Source organism: Solanum pennellii, chromosome 4, assembly GCF_001406875.1.
Source record: "Solanum pennellii chromosome 4, SPENNV200".
NCBI lineage: Eukaryota > Viridiplantae > Streptophyta > Magnoliopsida > Solanales > Solanaceae > Solanum > Solanum pennellii.
The window spans coordinates 5,999,999-6,013,701 of NC_028640.1; the positions used below are offsets into that span (position 1 = coordinate 5,999,999).

Genomic DNA, 13,703 nt, shown 5'->3' on the forward strand with positions numbered 1-13,703 from the left:
AAATTTTCAATCAATATTTCACATAGATGAATTAAAAAAATTAAATATTGATATCATATATATTTGTTGATTTGATTATAATTAAAAATATCAAACAAAATAAATTTAATATTATTTCACAAAATAAATTCAACACAAAAATAAATATATTTAAGAGATCGTTGATAAATAAGTATATATGATATGGATATTTTTGTTTTGAAAAAAAAATATGATTTTCTACTTTTGCTTCTGTTTTTTTTAAAGCAGCAATTTTTTGCTTCTTGCCATTAGAAGAAAAAACTGTTTCTCATTTCATTTAAAATTTATTTATTCAAAAACGTCCGTTATTGAAAAATTATACTATATATAGGTCAAAATTCACATATTAGAGAACCTGTCAAGGACTACTATAATGAATGTAATAAGTGTTTTTTTTCACACACACCAAACAAAAGGTTCAAACGTACAACGATTATATGTTACAACTTCATGATTTTAGTTTAGTGCAAAAATTAAACATGTATTAGACACTTTGACTAGTAGAGTAATGGAAATCTCTATTTTTCACCATGTGTTTTCTCAGTATATGTTATGCTCTCAGCTAAGGAAATTAAATAGTGAGGCTGCGGGAATTCGAAATTGAAATACAGAAATTAGAGATTAGAAACAAACAGCCAAGATCATTTGAATTTTAATAAGAACGGAGGGTGCGAATTTTGCCACGTGGATTCGGTTATAAAAGATGGTTAGAGGAGAGAGAGAAGATCAACAAGTTTCTGGTGAACCTTTCCCTCCCTTTTTCTGCTTCTTCTTCTTCGATCTCCTTCCTTTCTCTTCGTTCTCAATCTCATATCTTTTCTCTTCTAATGGCAGGTTAATCAACAATGGCGATTCAAAGCTGTTTTAGTTAGAATTAATGTTTTCTAATTCTGTAATCGAGAACAATTTGAATTCTATACATCCAGAAAATTCCCAAATATTATTGTCTATTTTCTTTCGAATTATTTCTGTGAAGCAAATTTATAAATGCTGGTGAGATCATAACAATTGGTATCAGAGCTCTGAAACTGCGAACTGTGGGTAACCATGGCTGAAGGCACACATTAAAATATTACCGAAGACAAGTTAGGCCGTCACGATGAAATGTTGGCGGATCTGTAGGAGTCGCAACAGGATGTACGTAATGCTCAAACAGGGATTCAAGGTGCATTAAATTTGATTTTAGAGAGGTTAGGAGCATTAGAAAGAGCTCCGATGGGACAAAATTTGGGAGCAGGTCTTCTACCTATTCCGAACCCGGAAAATCGGAATCGGCCTCTATAGAATGCAATTGTTCCGCCTAGATGGGATCTGCCTAGCTTTGTTGGACATGAACCTAAGGTATGGATCCGTAAATGCGAACATTATTTTACGCAATATAGGATAGGGGATGAACAAAGAGTAGAAATCGCTGCTTTGTATTTGAATGATGCTGCTGAAGTTTGGTATCAATTGATGATATTGAGTGGAGGAATGTTGACTTGGTTAGAGTTTAAGGAGGAATTAATTAGTCGATTTGGAGAAATTGTAATAGGTGATGTTGTGGAGGAGTTCAACAAACTACAACAGTCGGGAACGATTGATGAATTTTTAGGTAAGTTTGAGGATCTCAAAGCTCAGATGCTCATTAGGAATCCTACTTTGAACGAGGCACATTTTCTGTCTAGTTTCGTAGGTGCTTTGAAAGAAGAAATACGCTTTGAGGTAAAAATGTTCAAACCAACCACACTTAAGGAAGCTATTGAGAAGGCTCGAATGAAGGAAATAGCTATCGAGGCTGCAATAAGGAGAAACAAGGGGGTTGCCAGATCCTGTCCATCTGTAACATAGGTGTAGCTGCTAGCAAAGTGCCTGTTGTTTCTACTGCTAGGAACAATTCCTATAGACTGACTCCCGATGTATATGAATATCGAAAGTCAAATCATCTCTGTTTCCGCTGTGGAGAAAAGTATGGGCCTGGGCATATCATTGGGACAGTCGAGAATGAAGCGGAGTTAGAACCGTCAATGGTGGAAGAAGGAAATTCAGAGACAATGATTGAGGGAGTAATAGAACAAGAGATACAACAAGCTGTATGTTTGAACGCATTAACAGGGCACAATAAAGGAGAGAATACAATTTTGGTTGGAGGCACTGTTAAGAAGCGACAATTAGCTATCCTGATAGATTCAGGCAGTACTCACAGTTTCATCGATGAGCAAAAAGTCATTGCAACGGGTTATAAGCCAAGTCATTGTTCATCGGTCAGGGTGACAGTAGCAGATGAAAATTATGTCATGTGTACTTCACAGTGCAAAGGGTTTTCATGGAAAATGCAAGGTCGATCCTTCATAGAAGATTTATTAATTATTCCCTTGGGTGGTTGTGCTTTGGTGTTAGGAAATGACTGGATGAAGCTGTATAATCCTACAAAATTCGATCACGAAAAAAAATGTCTTACAATTGGCAGGAAGAAGAACAAGTTGGTTTTACCTGGTTTAGTGGATGAAGGCAGATTGAATATGATGTCGAGAGGAGCTATGAGCAGGATATTAAAGAAAGGGAAGACTCTATTTGCTCACCTATTCATGATGAATCTAGTGACAACACAGGAAGAAGTGGAAGTTGATAGTGGTATTAAGGATGTGATAGATAAGTATTCTGATGTATTCGCAGAACCAAAGTCGTTACCACCTACTCGAGCTTTTGACCATTCCATACCACTCAAACCTGGATCGATGCCACTTAGTTTGAGGCCATATAGGTACAACTATCATCAGAAGAATGAATTGGAAAGACAGGTGAAGGAAATGCTCTTCAGTGGGGTAATACAACCAAATCAGTCTCTGTTCTCTTCACCCACTTTGTTAGTAAAGAAGAAGGATGGAACATGGAGGTTTTCTGACTATAGAGGCCTCAACGATATCACCATTAAGGACAAGTATCCAATTCCGATTGTGGATGATTTGTTAGATAAACTACACGGCGCATCAATTTTTTCTAAGGTGGATCTTAGAGCAGGGTATCACCAAATACACATGAAGATAGAGGATGTGTACAAGACTGCCTTCCGAACTCACATGGGGCATTATGAGTTTAGGGTGATGCCTTTTGGACTCACTAATGCACCAACCACTTTTCAAGCATTGATGAACCAGGTTTCAACCCTTTCTTCTAAAATTTGTTTTAGTTTTCTTTGATGATATACTAATATATAGCATGACAGTAAGAGAACACATCCAACATTTGCAAGTAGTATTTGAGATGTTGAGGTCTAATTCATTATTTGCTAAGCGATCTAAATGTTCTTTTGGACAACCACAAGTGGAATACTTGGGCCATATAATAACTGAAGTCGGGGTGGCTACAGATCCTCAAAAGATCAAAGCAATGGTAGATTGGCCTAGACCTAAAACACTCAAGGATCTCAGAGGTTTCCTTGGTCTGACAGGCTACTACAGGAAATATGTTAAGAATTATTGTGCCATTTGCAGACCACTTACTGATTTACTCAAGAATGAGGCTTACAAATGGAATCCTGAAGCTGAAATAGCTTTTGAAGCCCTTAAAATTGCAATGACCACTACTCCAGTCTTAGCTCTTCCGGACTATACACAAGAATTTGTAGTTGAAACGGATGCAAGTCATGGGGGCATTAGTGCTGTGCTTATGCAAAAGGGTCGACCAGTCGCTTATTTTAGCAAGGTGTTAGCTCCTAAGCATAGAGGCAAATCTATATATGAGAAGGAGTATATGACTCTACTTAATGCAGTTGATAAATGGAGGCATAATATGCAATTCAAACATTTAGTGGTCAAAACTGATCACCATAGTTTGAAGTATTTGCTCGAACAAAAGGTGACCTCTGCTATCCAACAGAAAGGATTAACCAAGTTACTGGAACTTGACTATGAAGTGCGTTACAAGAGTGGGGCAGAGAATAGAGTCGCGGATGCTTTGTCTCGGCAACATGAAGGATTAGAAGAAGGTGCCCTTCATTCACAAGGCCTGCTCATGGATATCAGTATGGTGACTCCTACATGGACAAATGAGATAGTACAAAGCTACACTGATGACCCTTTTGTCCAAGAGGTACTCACTGTTTTATCAGTAGATTCACATGGTCCTAGTTTGTGGTATTATACTATGGGTGTGTTGCGGAGGAAGGGTAAGGTATATGTTGGTTCAAATGGCTCTTTAAGAAACCAACTCATTTCTAATTTTCATGATACACCCCTTGGTGGGCATTCTGGCCAGTTAGAAACCTTAAAAAGGTTAACTCAAATTTTTTATTGGCCTAAGATGAAGTTCATGGTAAATTCATACATCTCGAGTTGTGATGTGTGCCAAAGAAATAAAGATGACAATGCTGCCTATACGGGATTGTTGCAGCCCTTGCCTATACCCAATCAAGCTTGGAGGCAAATCAGTATTGATTTTATCAAAGTTTTACCTAAATCACGAGCTAAAGATGTGATACTAGTTGTGGTCGATAGATTTACGAAATATGCTCACTTCATAGCTCTAGCCCATTCATATACGGCAGCTACAGTAGCTAACTTGTATTGGAAAAGAATTCATAGCTTACATGGTACTCCTGATTCTATTGTTACAGACAGGGACAAAGTGTTTTTGAGCAACTTCTGGCAAGCCATGTTTAAGATTTTGGGAACTCAACTTCATTATAGCTCGGCCTATCATCCCCAAAGTGATGGTCAAACCGAGAGAGTTAACAAGTGTTTGGAAAATTATCTCAGGTGTATGACTACGAGTAGACCTACTCAGTGGAAACAGTGGCTTTCGGCTGCTGAGTGGTGGTATAATACGAACTTCCACACCAGTTTGCTATTTACTCCGTTCGAAGCATTGTGTGGTTATACGCCACCTCAATTGTCCATTGGCCCATTATTGGAAACAATAGTTCAAGATGCATAGGACGTAGTAATGCAGCGATAACAATTCCTTCAGTTACTTCTTGATAATTTGACTACTGCTCATTCTCGGATGAAGTTCTTTGCTGATAATAGAAGAACTGATCGGGAATTTTCTGTGGGGGATTCAGTTTATCTGAAGCTTCAACCTTATCGTCAAACTTCGATTGCATTGAGGAAGAAATTGAAGCTTAGCTCTAAGTACTATGGACCTTACCTGATCACGGACAGGGTGGGTTCTGTGGCTTATCGACTAGAGCTACCTCCTCATTCTAAAATTCATCCGGTCTTTCATGTGTCACTACTTAAGAGAAAAGTAGGCAATCGTGTCGTGGTGCAATCTGAATTACCTGCGACGAGTGGTGATGGTCAGTTTTTGGTTAAGCCTGTGGCAATCTTGCAAAGACAGATGGTAAAGAGAAATAATATGGCTGTTGTACGAGTGTTGGTACAATGGTCTAATCTTTCACCAGAAGATGCAACCTGGGAAGATTATCAATTTCTGCGCGCCAAATTTCCAAACTTCGATTCTCATCCTTGAGGTCAAAGATAGTTTGATGGGGGGACGGTATGTTATGATCTCAGCTAAGGAAATTAAATAGTGACGCTGCGGGGATTCGAAATCTGAAAACAGAAATCAAAGATTAGAAACAAACGGCCAAGATCATTTGGATTTTAATAAGAACGGAGGGTGCGGATTTTACCACGTGGATTCGGTTATAAAAGATGGTTAGAGGAGAGAGAGAAGATCAACAAGTTTCTGGTGAACCTTTCCTTCCCTTTTTCTGCTTCTTCTTCTTCGATCTCTTTCCTTTCTCTTCGTTCTCAATCTCATGTCTTTTCTCTTCTAATGGCAGGTTAATCAACAATGGCGATTCAAAGCTGTTTTAGTTAGAATTACCGTTTTCTAGTTCTGTAATCGAGAACAATTTGAATTATATAAATCCAGAAAATTCCCAAATATTACTGTCTATTTTCTTTCGAATTATTTCTGTGAAGCAAATTTATAAATACTGGTGAGATCATAACAGTATGTTAGTTCGAATGAGGTGAAAAAATTATATTTTATAACACAATTTTTTCATTGATTCGTAATGAGAAAAAAAAATATTTTTCTAATACAAAGATATCTCTACATGATTATTCAAAGATTTCAAGTACTAATTCTAATAACGAAATTACTTTTGATCAGACACGTTTCACTTTGAAAGTAAAACTTTTTAATCTAAATTCAAATTATTCGAATTGAATAAATACCAAACACCATATTGGAAAACAAAAGAACAAACAAACCATCCTCACTGATATAAAAGAAACTAATTCTTCAAGTAAAAGGAAATAAAAGTTAGTACCCTTCACAACACTATAAAGCATATTGACAACTATTTGTAACATGTAACCACATATACTAAATCTTAATTGTTTAATACTTCTCTCTTGTATTTTAATCTATGTCAAGGTTAAAAAGGTATTTGATACGAATTTTAAAATTTTACTAACCTATGCAAAATATCGAAATAGTTTCCTATTATTATATGAATGGTGGTAACTATTAAAGGTTTCGCAAAAAAAGTATATATATATATAGTGTATTATATCAATGTGTGTAGAGTGTATTTATTATAAAATTCAAAAAAATCAAAATATATTCATAATTATATGTCATATATCAAATGATGTAGTGTCATTACTCCTCTCTTGATTAAGAAGTCTCGAATTCAAATTCTAGGTATTAAAAAAATCATTTATAAAGAGCATTTTTCTTGAATAAAACAATACACGACGAAATTCAAATTATCTAGCTATATTGCAGTTACAGAACACATGAATCATTATGTCATAAATACGTTCTAGTGCTTGAAATTGTATCTAATATTCACCATTCTTCAATTGCAATTTACGAAAAAATATCAAAAATATTGGAATAATAATTTAATGTAAGAGTAGGATTCCTAAATTGTTTAGAAATTTAATATTTATTTAATTAATATCTAATTAGAATTTTATTTATTTTATATAGAAGTAAGTTTTCTAATTCTAATTTAATTTGGTTTCTTGCTATTATAAATAGAGGAACTTTCACATATAGCCACTCAAAAATAGCCTAATTATTCTTTATAGTTACAGTTTGATGATTACAAGAGAGAGGGAAAAGAATGGGAGAGACGTGAATTGTATATGTATATTGGTTAGAGAATTATATATTATAGGAAAAAATTACATAAATTAATATATTTTAATAAATAATTACTGATTTTAGCAATACTTTTAATTTATTACCATTTATAGCAATATTATGTTAAATCTGTAATATGAATTAAAAGTGAATTATGTATGCAATATATATGAATTATAATTGTTTTTTGAAATATTTTTAAAACCTGTATTATATGTGAATAATAAATGGTTCTTGTAATATGTATTATAAATGAATTAAAAGTGATTATGTGAAATAAAATGTTATTGCTATAAATGGTAAATATTTTTTTATTATAGTATATTTATGTAAGTTTCTCATTATTATACATATGTAAATGGTAAATATTTTTTTATTATAGTATATTTATGTAAGTTTCTCTATATTATACATATGTAAATGGTAAATATTTTTTTATTATAGTATACTTATGTAAGTTTCTCTATATTATACATATGTATTTGTATATATAGAAAACGAGATTGGGAGAAGAAGGAGAGAGGCGAGCGAGATTGGACAGAGAATGAGAGAGAGGTGAATTTTATATGTATATTAGTTAGATAGTTATAAATTATACATATGCATTTGTGTATATAACAAGCGAGATATTGAGAGGAAGGAGAGAGACGAACGAGATTGAGAGAGGGAGTAGAGATGCGAGATTGGATGAGGGAGGAGAGGCGAGCGAGAGAGGGAAGAGAGTGAGAGAGACGTGAATTGCATATGTATATCAGTTAGATAATTTTGTATTATATATATGTATTTTGTATATTTTGGCGAATTATACATATACAAACATGACTAATTATATAAACTTGAAGTCAACTCACATAATTAATAGATAATATTAATCATGAATAATAATTTAACGTAAAATATATCTATGAATTATGATAAGTAATTAAATAGTATAAATTTATATAACAATTTACTTTATATTCAATATACAAAACATACTAACCAAAAAAAAAAAAGAGGAGGAGAAGAAAGAAAAAACAAATAGTAGAAAAGTCATCATTTGCCAGGCAACTTAGGACAGACAACGCTTTGAATCTTTCTCCATTTCTCCAATTCTAGCGTTGTCTATCCTATTGTCTCCTCAAGAATCTTCAAAGAAACCCCATTACCCTAATTCTCAAATAATCATTTTTTCAATTCTTTTTCTTTGTTGTTGTTGTTGTTGTTTACAAAGTTATCAATTCAATGGGTACACCAGAATTCCCAAATCTTGGGAAGCATTGTTCTGTTGAGGATTGTAGGCAGATTGATTTCTTGCCTTTTACCTGTGATTGCTGTTTCAAGGTACCCCTTTCGTTCTCTCTTTGCCATTTATGCCATTTTTTTGGTTTACTGACTTTTTGTTAATTTTGTGTTGAAATCTTTCTTGGTTTTGAGTTTTTTGATCTGGGGTGTTATAAAGTTTCAATCTTTTTTGGTCCACAGGAAAAATATTCATGGATTCACTGTCTTTTTGTCAGTTGTGTTGAAATATTTCTTGTTCTTTTGAGTTTTTTGATCTGGGGTTTTATTAAAGTTTCAATCTTTTGTGGTCCACAAGAAAAAGAACATTTTGTTGGTGTAGTTGTTTGGTTGATGTGGGGGTGATAGGGATAAAAGTTACTTTTTGTTTTTGAGTTTTTTGATCTGGGTTTATATCAAAGGTTTAATCTTTTGGTCCATTGGGAAAAGATGGTGTTGTTTGGTTGTGGTTGTGGTGTGGGTGGGTGTGGCGTAGGGGTATTCTGAGAATCTTTTGCTTTGCTGGAGATACTAGGTTCAAGAAAATGTGAAGGATTGAGTAATCAAGAACATACAAAGTTGAGCTGAAGCTTAGGAACCAAACTATGACACATTTTGTTTAATGTTGAGCATGTCATGCTATTTCATGAGGTGATCAGATATTGAAATTTCAGCCTCTTGTAGAAATGCAGGGTAAGGCTGTGTACAATAGACCGTTGTAGTTCGTTCCTTCCATGTAGCGGGAGCTTAGTGCCCCAGGCTGCCCTTTTTGATCAGATATTGAAATTTGAACAGTAGTGAAAGGGAGGTATAGTCTAGTAGTTAACACTTTTCACTTCAAACCATCTCCGCAAATCATTAGGTTGAGATTCAACTAGAAAAGTGGAAAAGGACCATTTTAAAGTGTATGTGTATGAAGCAGGATTGGTTTTTTACCTAGGTTTGTATCAAAATTTAAATCTTTTTGGTGCATAGGAAAAAGAACCTTTTTTGGGTATAGTTGTCTGGTAATGGTGGGAGTGGGGGGTCAGGGTGTGGGAGGAAAAAAAATATATAATCCTGATGTTTTCTGAAGATTTGCTGTGTGGGAGAAATTAGATTGAAGAAAATGTAAAGGATTGAGTAATCAAGAACATGAAAAAGTTGAGTTGAAGCCTAGGAGCGAAGCTATGACACATATTGTTTCATTTTGAGCATTTTATGCTTTTCCTCCTTCCATACTATTTATGTTACATATAAGTCGAAGTGCATCAGCTGTCCACTGTGTCGATGAGGAATTATGTAGCAATTCATTAGGTAGAGACGGAAACAGTTGATGAAGATAAATAATCCAGTGATTAGGGGAGGTGTATTGTCTAGTAGTTACCTTCCTCCACCTCCAACAATAAGGTTAAGATTCAAATAGCGAAGTGGGAAAGGACCATTTTTTCGGCTCCTGGTAGGAGAGTTTGGGGGTTGTGGTTTTACCATATCAAAAAATTTACAGAAAAAAGAAAGGAAAAAGATTAAATCACCTTTATTGTATGTAGAAGCTTGCAATCAATTGTTCGTATGATACAATAAGAGAGGATGTTGTCTTGAATATTGAACTATTTGTTTTAGTAATTTCATGATTGTTCTCGTGTAATTTGTATCTCGGAGTACCAGTAGTTGATGTGCTTCACATGGTTGATTAAACTTTTACCTCTGTTGTTCCGTCTTTATGCTGAGTTTCTAAGCTTAATGTTCCCGAACTTGTAATGTGGCTTTCAGAATGGAGATATCAGGATTTATTCTAAACTTGAATAGCACGTATTGGTTCTATAGGCTAGACCGATGAAGCATTGACAGAATCACAATTTTTTTCATTTTCAATATTCCAAAGTATATACTGGTTGCCCTTCTGCTTATGTTTTAGAAACTCTCTCTCTGAGGTAATAAGCTTTAAATGACATTCTTCTTGCTTTTATCAAAAAGAATATTGACTACTTTAAATAGAGATGTCATTGCTTCCTTGCTCTTGCGAGTTACGGGTCTCAGTGATCTGGTATAATATCTTAGTTAACTTTTATAGATTGTTAATAGTTGAAATAAGAATTACGATCTTTTAAAGACATGAATTTGGAAAAGAATTCAGTTTTGAGATGTATTGTACGTGTTCTAATCCCAAATATCTCTTTTGCTGTCTCTATGATGGTGGCTTTCGGTTGAGTAGCATATGTTTAAATCTGTTAGGAATGAACTGCAAGTCGATGATATCCTGTATGATGGACTCAACTTTGTTTATTCGTAACATAATTGGGAATAATTTCCGACGCTGAATGTGTTAACATACAATACTTTTTTGCAGGTGTATTGTTTAGATCATCGAAGCTATATTAGACATCAGTGTCCAACGGCTAACAAGAATAATGTTACAGTGGTCATTTGCCCGCTCTGTGCAAAAGGGGTACGCCTAAATCCTGTTGAAGACCCAAATATAACTTGGGAATCGCATGTGAACACCGAGTGTGATCCATCGAACTATGAGAAAGCCACAAAGAAAAAAAAATGTCCTGTGCCTCGCTGCAAAGAGCTTTTGACTTTCTCCAACACAATCAAATGTCGGGATTGTACTGTCGATCATTGCTTGAAGCACCGGTTTGGACCTGATCACAGCTGCCCAGGACCTAAGAAACCAGAAGCTACTTTCCAGTTCATGAACTTTCTGAATGGAAGTAAAGAAGAATCGAAGAAAGCTCAGCCCACGACGACCTCAAGGTGGACCACGAGCCTTTTAAAGGTAGTATCATCTGTAAAGGAAAAGTTCAACAATGAATTTAATCAACCACAGCAGACGGGGCAAAGCAGCCGCGCCACCAACCACAGTGTTACTACTAACAACAGCAGTCAAGTAGAGCCATGCCCACAATGTCATCTGAGATTTTCTACAGTCAGAGCTCTCATCGACCACGTGCAGAAAGTACACGAGAAGAATGGTGTTATGAACATGACAATCGATGTCTGCCCGAGGTGTAGTAAAGGTTTTCGAGATCCTGTTGCCCTTGTGGAACATGTTGAAAGGGAACATAAAGGAAGTTCTATGTAAAGAAGCAAACAACAACACACCAGTAGGATGTATACAAACCTTACTCCTACTTTTGCGAGGGTAGAAAGGTTGTTTCCATTTTTTTCTATGTAAAGAAGCAAAAGTACATAATATCTTTATCTTGTTAATTATTTTTCAGAAAAAAGTCTACTCATTCTTACAAGATTTACATGTGATTTGAGGTTGATTGAAGATCAATATGACTTTGATTTTTTTTTTCTCTGTTGTCTTTCATTATCTTCTCTTTCACTTCACATCCAAATTAACGTATATATTGAGTCGAGGGTCTATCGAAAATATTTTTCTATCTTCTCAAGTTAGGGGTAAAGTTTGTGTACGTTACACTAGTGATTTACCATTTGTAGACAACATTACCTATATATAATAAGTTTTGTGCTAATCCAGCTCTTTCTTACAATGCAAGTTATTTATTTAGATTAATGATGAGCAATTATCATCTATCTGCTCCTAACTACCATTATAATTATTGTTAGTATACTTAATTTAAGATTTTAAGTTTATAGTCTTATAATAATCTCAATTTAATATACACATTAATAATTGGTTCATAATCAAACATTTATAGGTATTTAGTAAAGTTTTAATACATATACCTGGACAAAAATTATTGAGTTCACGTGAATCCATACATTTTATAAGAGAAAGTAATATGCTTATGAGTATTAGTTCTATCACAGGTTAATAATACAAGTTATGATTAAGATGATGTGCACATATTGAAAGCCAGAATATTCCAAAATTTCTATGATTTTTTCTCCAATCACCAAAACCTTGAGGACAAAAATACGGTGTACAAAATATCATGCGGTCACACATGATTTTGAGAAGGATCGTATCTCAAAAACTGTGATGTAGACAATCTATATTGACGCAAATATTAGTGACTATTTTCACGACTCAAACCTGTGATCCATAAGATCACACAAAAACAACAAATACCAAATTAAAAGCTAGCAACTTCAAAAGGCAAAAAGAATTTTTTTTTCTTATTTTGCCAAATGATTCACTTGAGTTCTTTAATAATCATGACACCTGCTTAATTAAGTCATAAAAAAGAGTTGTAAAGTGAAAGAGCCAATAAACTAACAAATAGACATAATGAGTAGTTAGTTCTTTTTTTATTACATTTTTTAAAGCTTAAACAAGATTTAGTAATTAGATCAAAGAGAAATAAATGAATGGTTGTAAACAAAATAGTTTTTTTTTAAAAAATATAAGATAAACTTTAATTATTGGTCAAGAAAATATCATGACTTTGTTAAGAAATTACATGACAAATGTCAACATTGTCATTAATGGCACATTTGGTGGCTAAAATTTGCAACTTGGAACAGTTTGTAATAAATGCAAACAATTGTAGTTCAAGAGTAATATAAAACTTGCATAATTGAGGTTTAATAGGTTGCAAATCTAGTCATAAATATCTACTATCTCCTATAATATAAAATAATGCATATCTATGTGAACTCAAGAAAATCATCTTGTTTTATCAATAAATATTGTAAGTACTTTTTTATCTTTAAATAAAAAACTTTCAAATTGAAATAGTAGGAATAGAACATGAGTAACGTCAACTTGTATCGTAAGTATTGAGTCAAGTGTCACAACGAATGCAATTCTCGTATTTTATTGTCATTATTGCCTTAGAAACCCTGATAAACTACTGATAATAAATTGGATGAAGGTGAAAAATGGTGTCATGTCATAATGTCCTAGCCGACATGCGTGATACAATGATATGGACAAAAGAATCGTAATTTCGTAGAGATGAACTAAGCCTAAATATCTTTACTCAGTTTGATTTGCATAAAGTTGAAATTATTAGTAATCATTTGTCAGTCATACGACAATGACTTTATTTTCGGACATCATCTTTAAAAGGAAGCACTTTCCCTCAAAATGATACTGACCTTTCAATATGAACCCGAATTAATCCGACCCGAGATCCAACAATAAAACAAAATTTCAGGAGGGCAAAAGAAATTAAGTTCATTTATAAAATAAAAGGCCATTAGCCATCAAACCATATTTTAACTGCCACTGTCAAATATTTAAAGAAAAAAAAATTAGTTTTCTCAATTCTATAATAAATTAATAGTAATAAATATAAACAAACAAATAATTTTTAAAAAAAACAAAAAACTATTCATCCTCTTTAACTTTCACAAAAATTCCAAATTGGAAGCACAATTATTAATAAATCCCCTATTATGTCAGTAAGTCAAACATTCCCCCTTTCCATTTTTAT

The 13,703-nt window shown here is 33.9% G+C and overlaps 1 protein-coding gene across 1 annotated transcript; it reads left to right on the forward strand.

The window, feature by feature from the left end:
• Positions 1 to 8,092: 8,092 nt before the first annotated feature.
• On the forward strand, positions 8,093 to 11,654 carry LOC107016122 (zinc finger AN1 and C2H2 domain-containing stress-associated protein 11). The gene is made up of 2 exons (XM_015216610.2): positions 8,093 to 8,430; positions 10,697 to 11,654. The coding sequence occupies exons 1-2, from the start codon at positions 8,332 to 8,334 to the stop codon at positions 11,432 to 11,434; spliced, it is 837 nt and encodes a 278-aa protein (XP_015072096.1). The 5' UTR covers positions 8,093 to 8,331; the 3' UTR covers positions 11,435 to 11,654.
• The last annotated feature ends 2,049 nt before the right edge of the window (positions 11,655 to 13,703 follow it).

What these genes read in the sequence shown, in the direction of transcription:
- LOC107016122 (XM_015216610.2), top strand. Translation starts at nt 8,332, where the DNA reads ATGGGTACACCAGAATTCCCAAATCTTGGGAAGCATTGTTCTGTTGAG. An exon ending in CCTGTGATTGCTGTTTCAAG is followed by an intron (nt 8,431 to 10,696) that starts GTACCCCTTTCG and finishes ACTTTTTTGCAG; the next exon opens with GTGTATTGTTTAGATCATCG.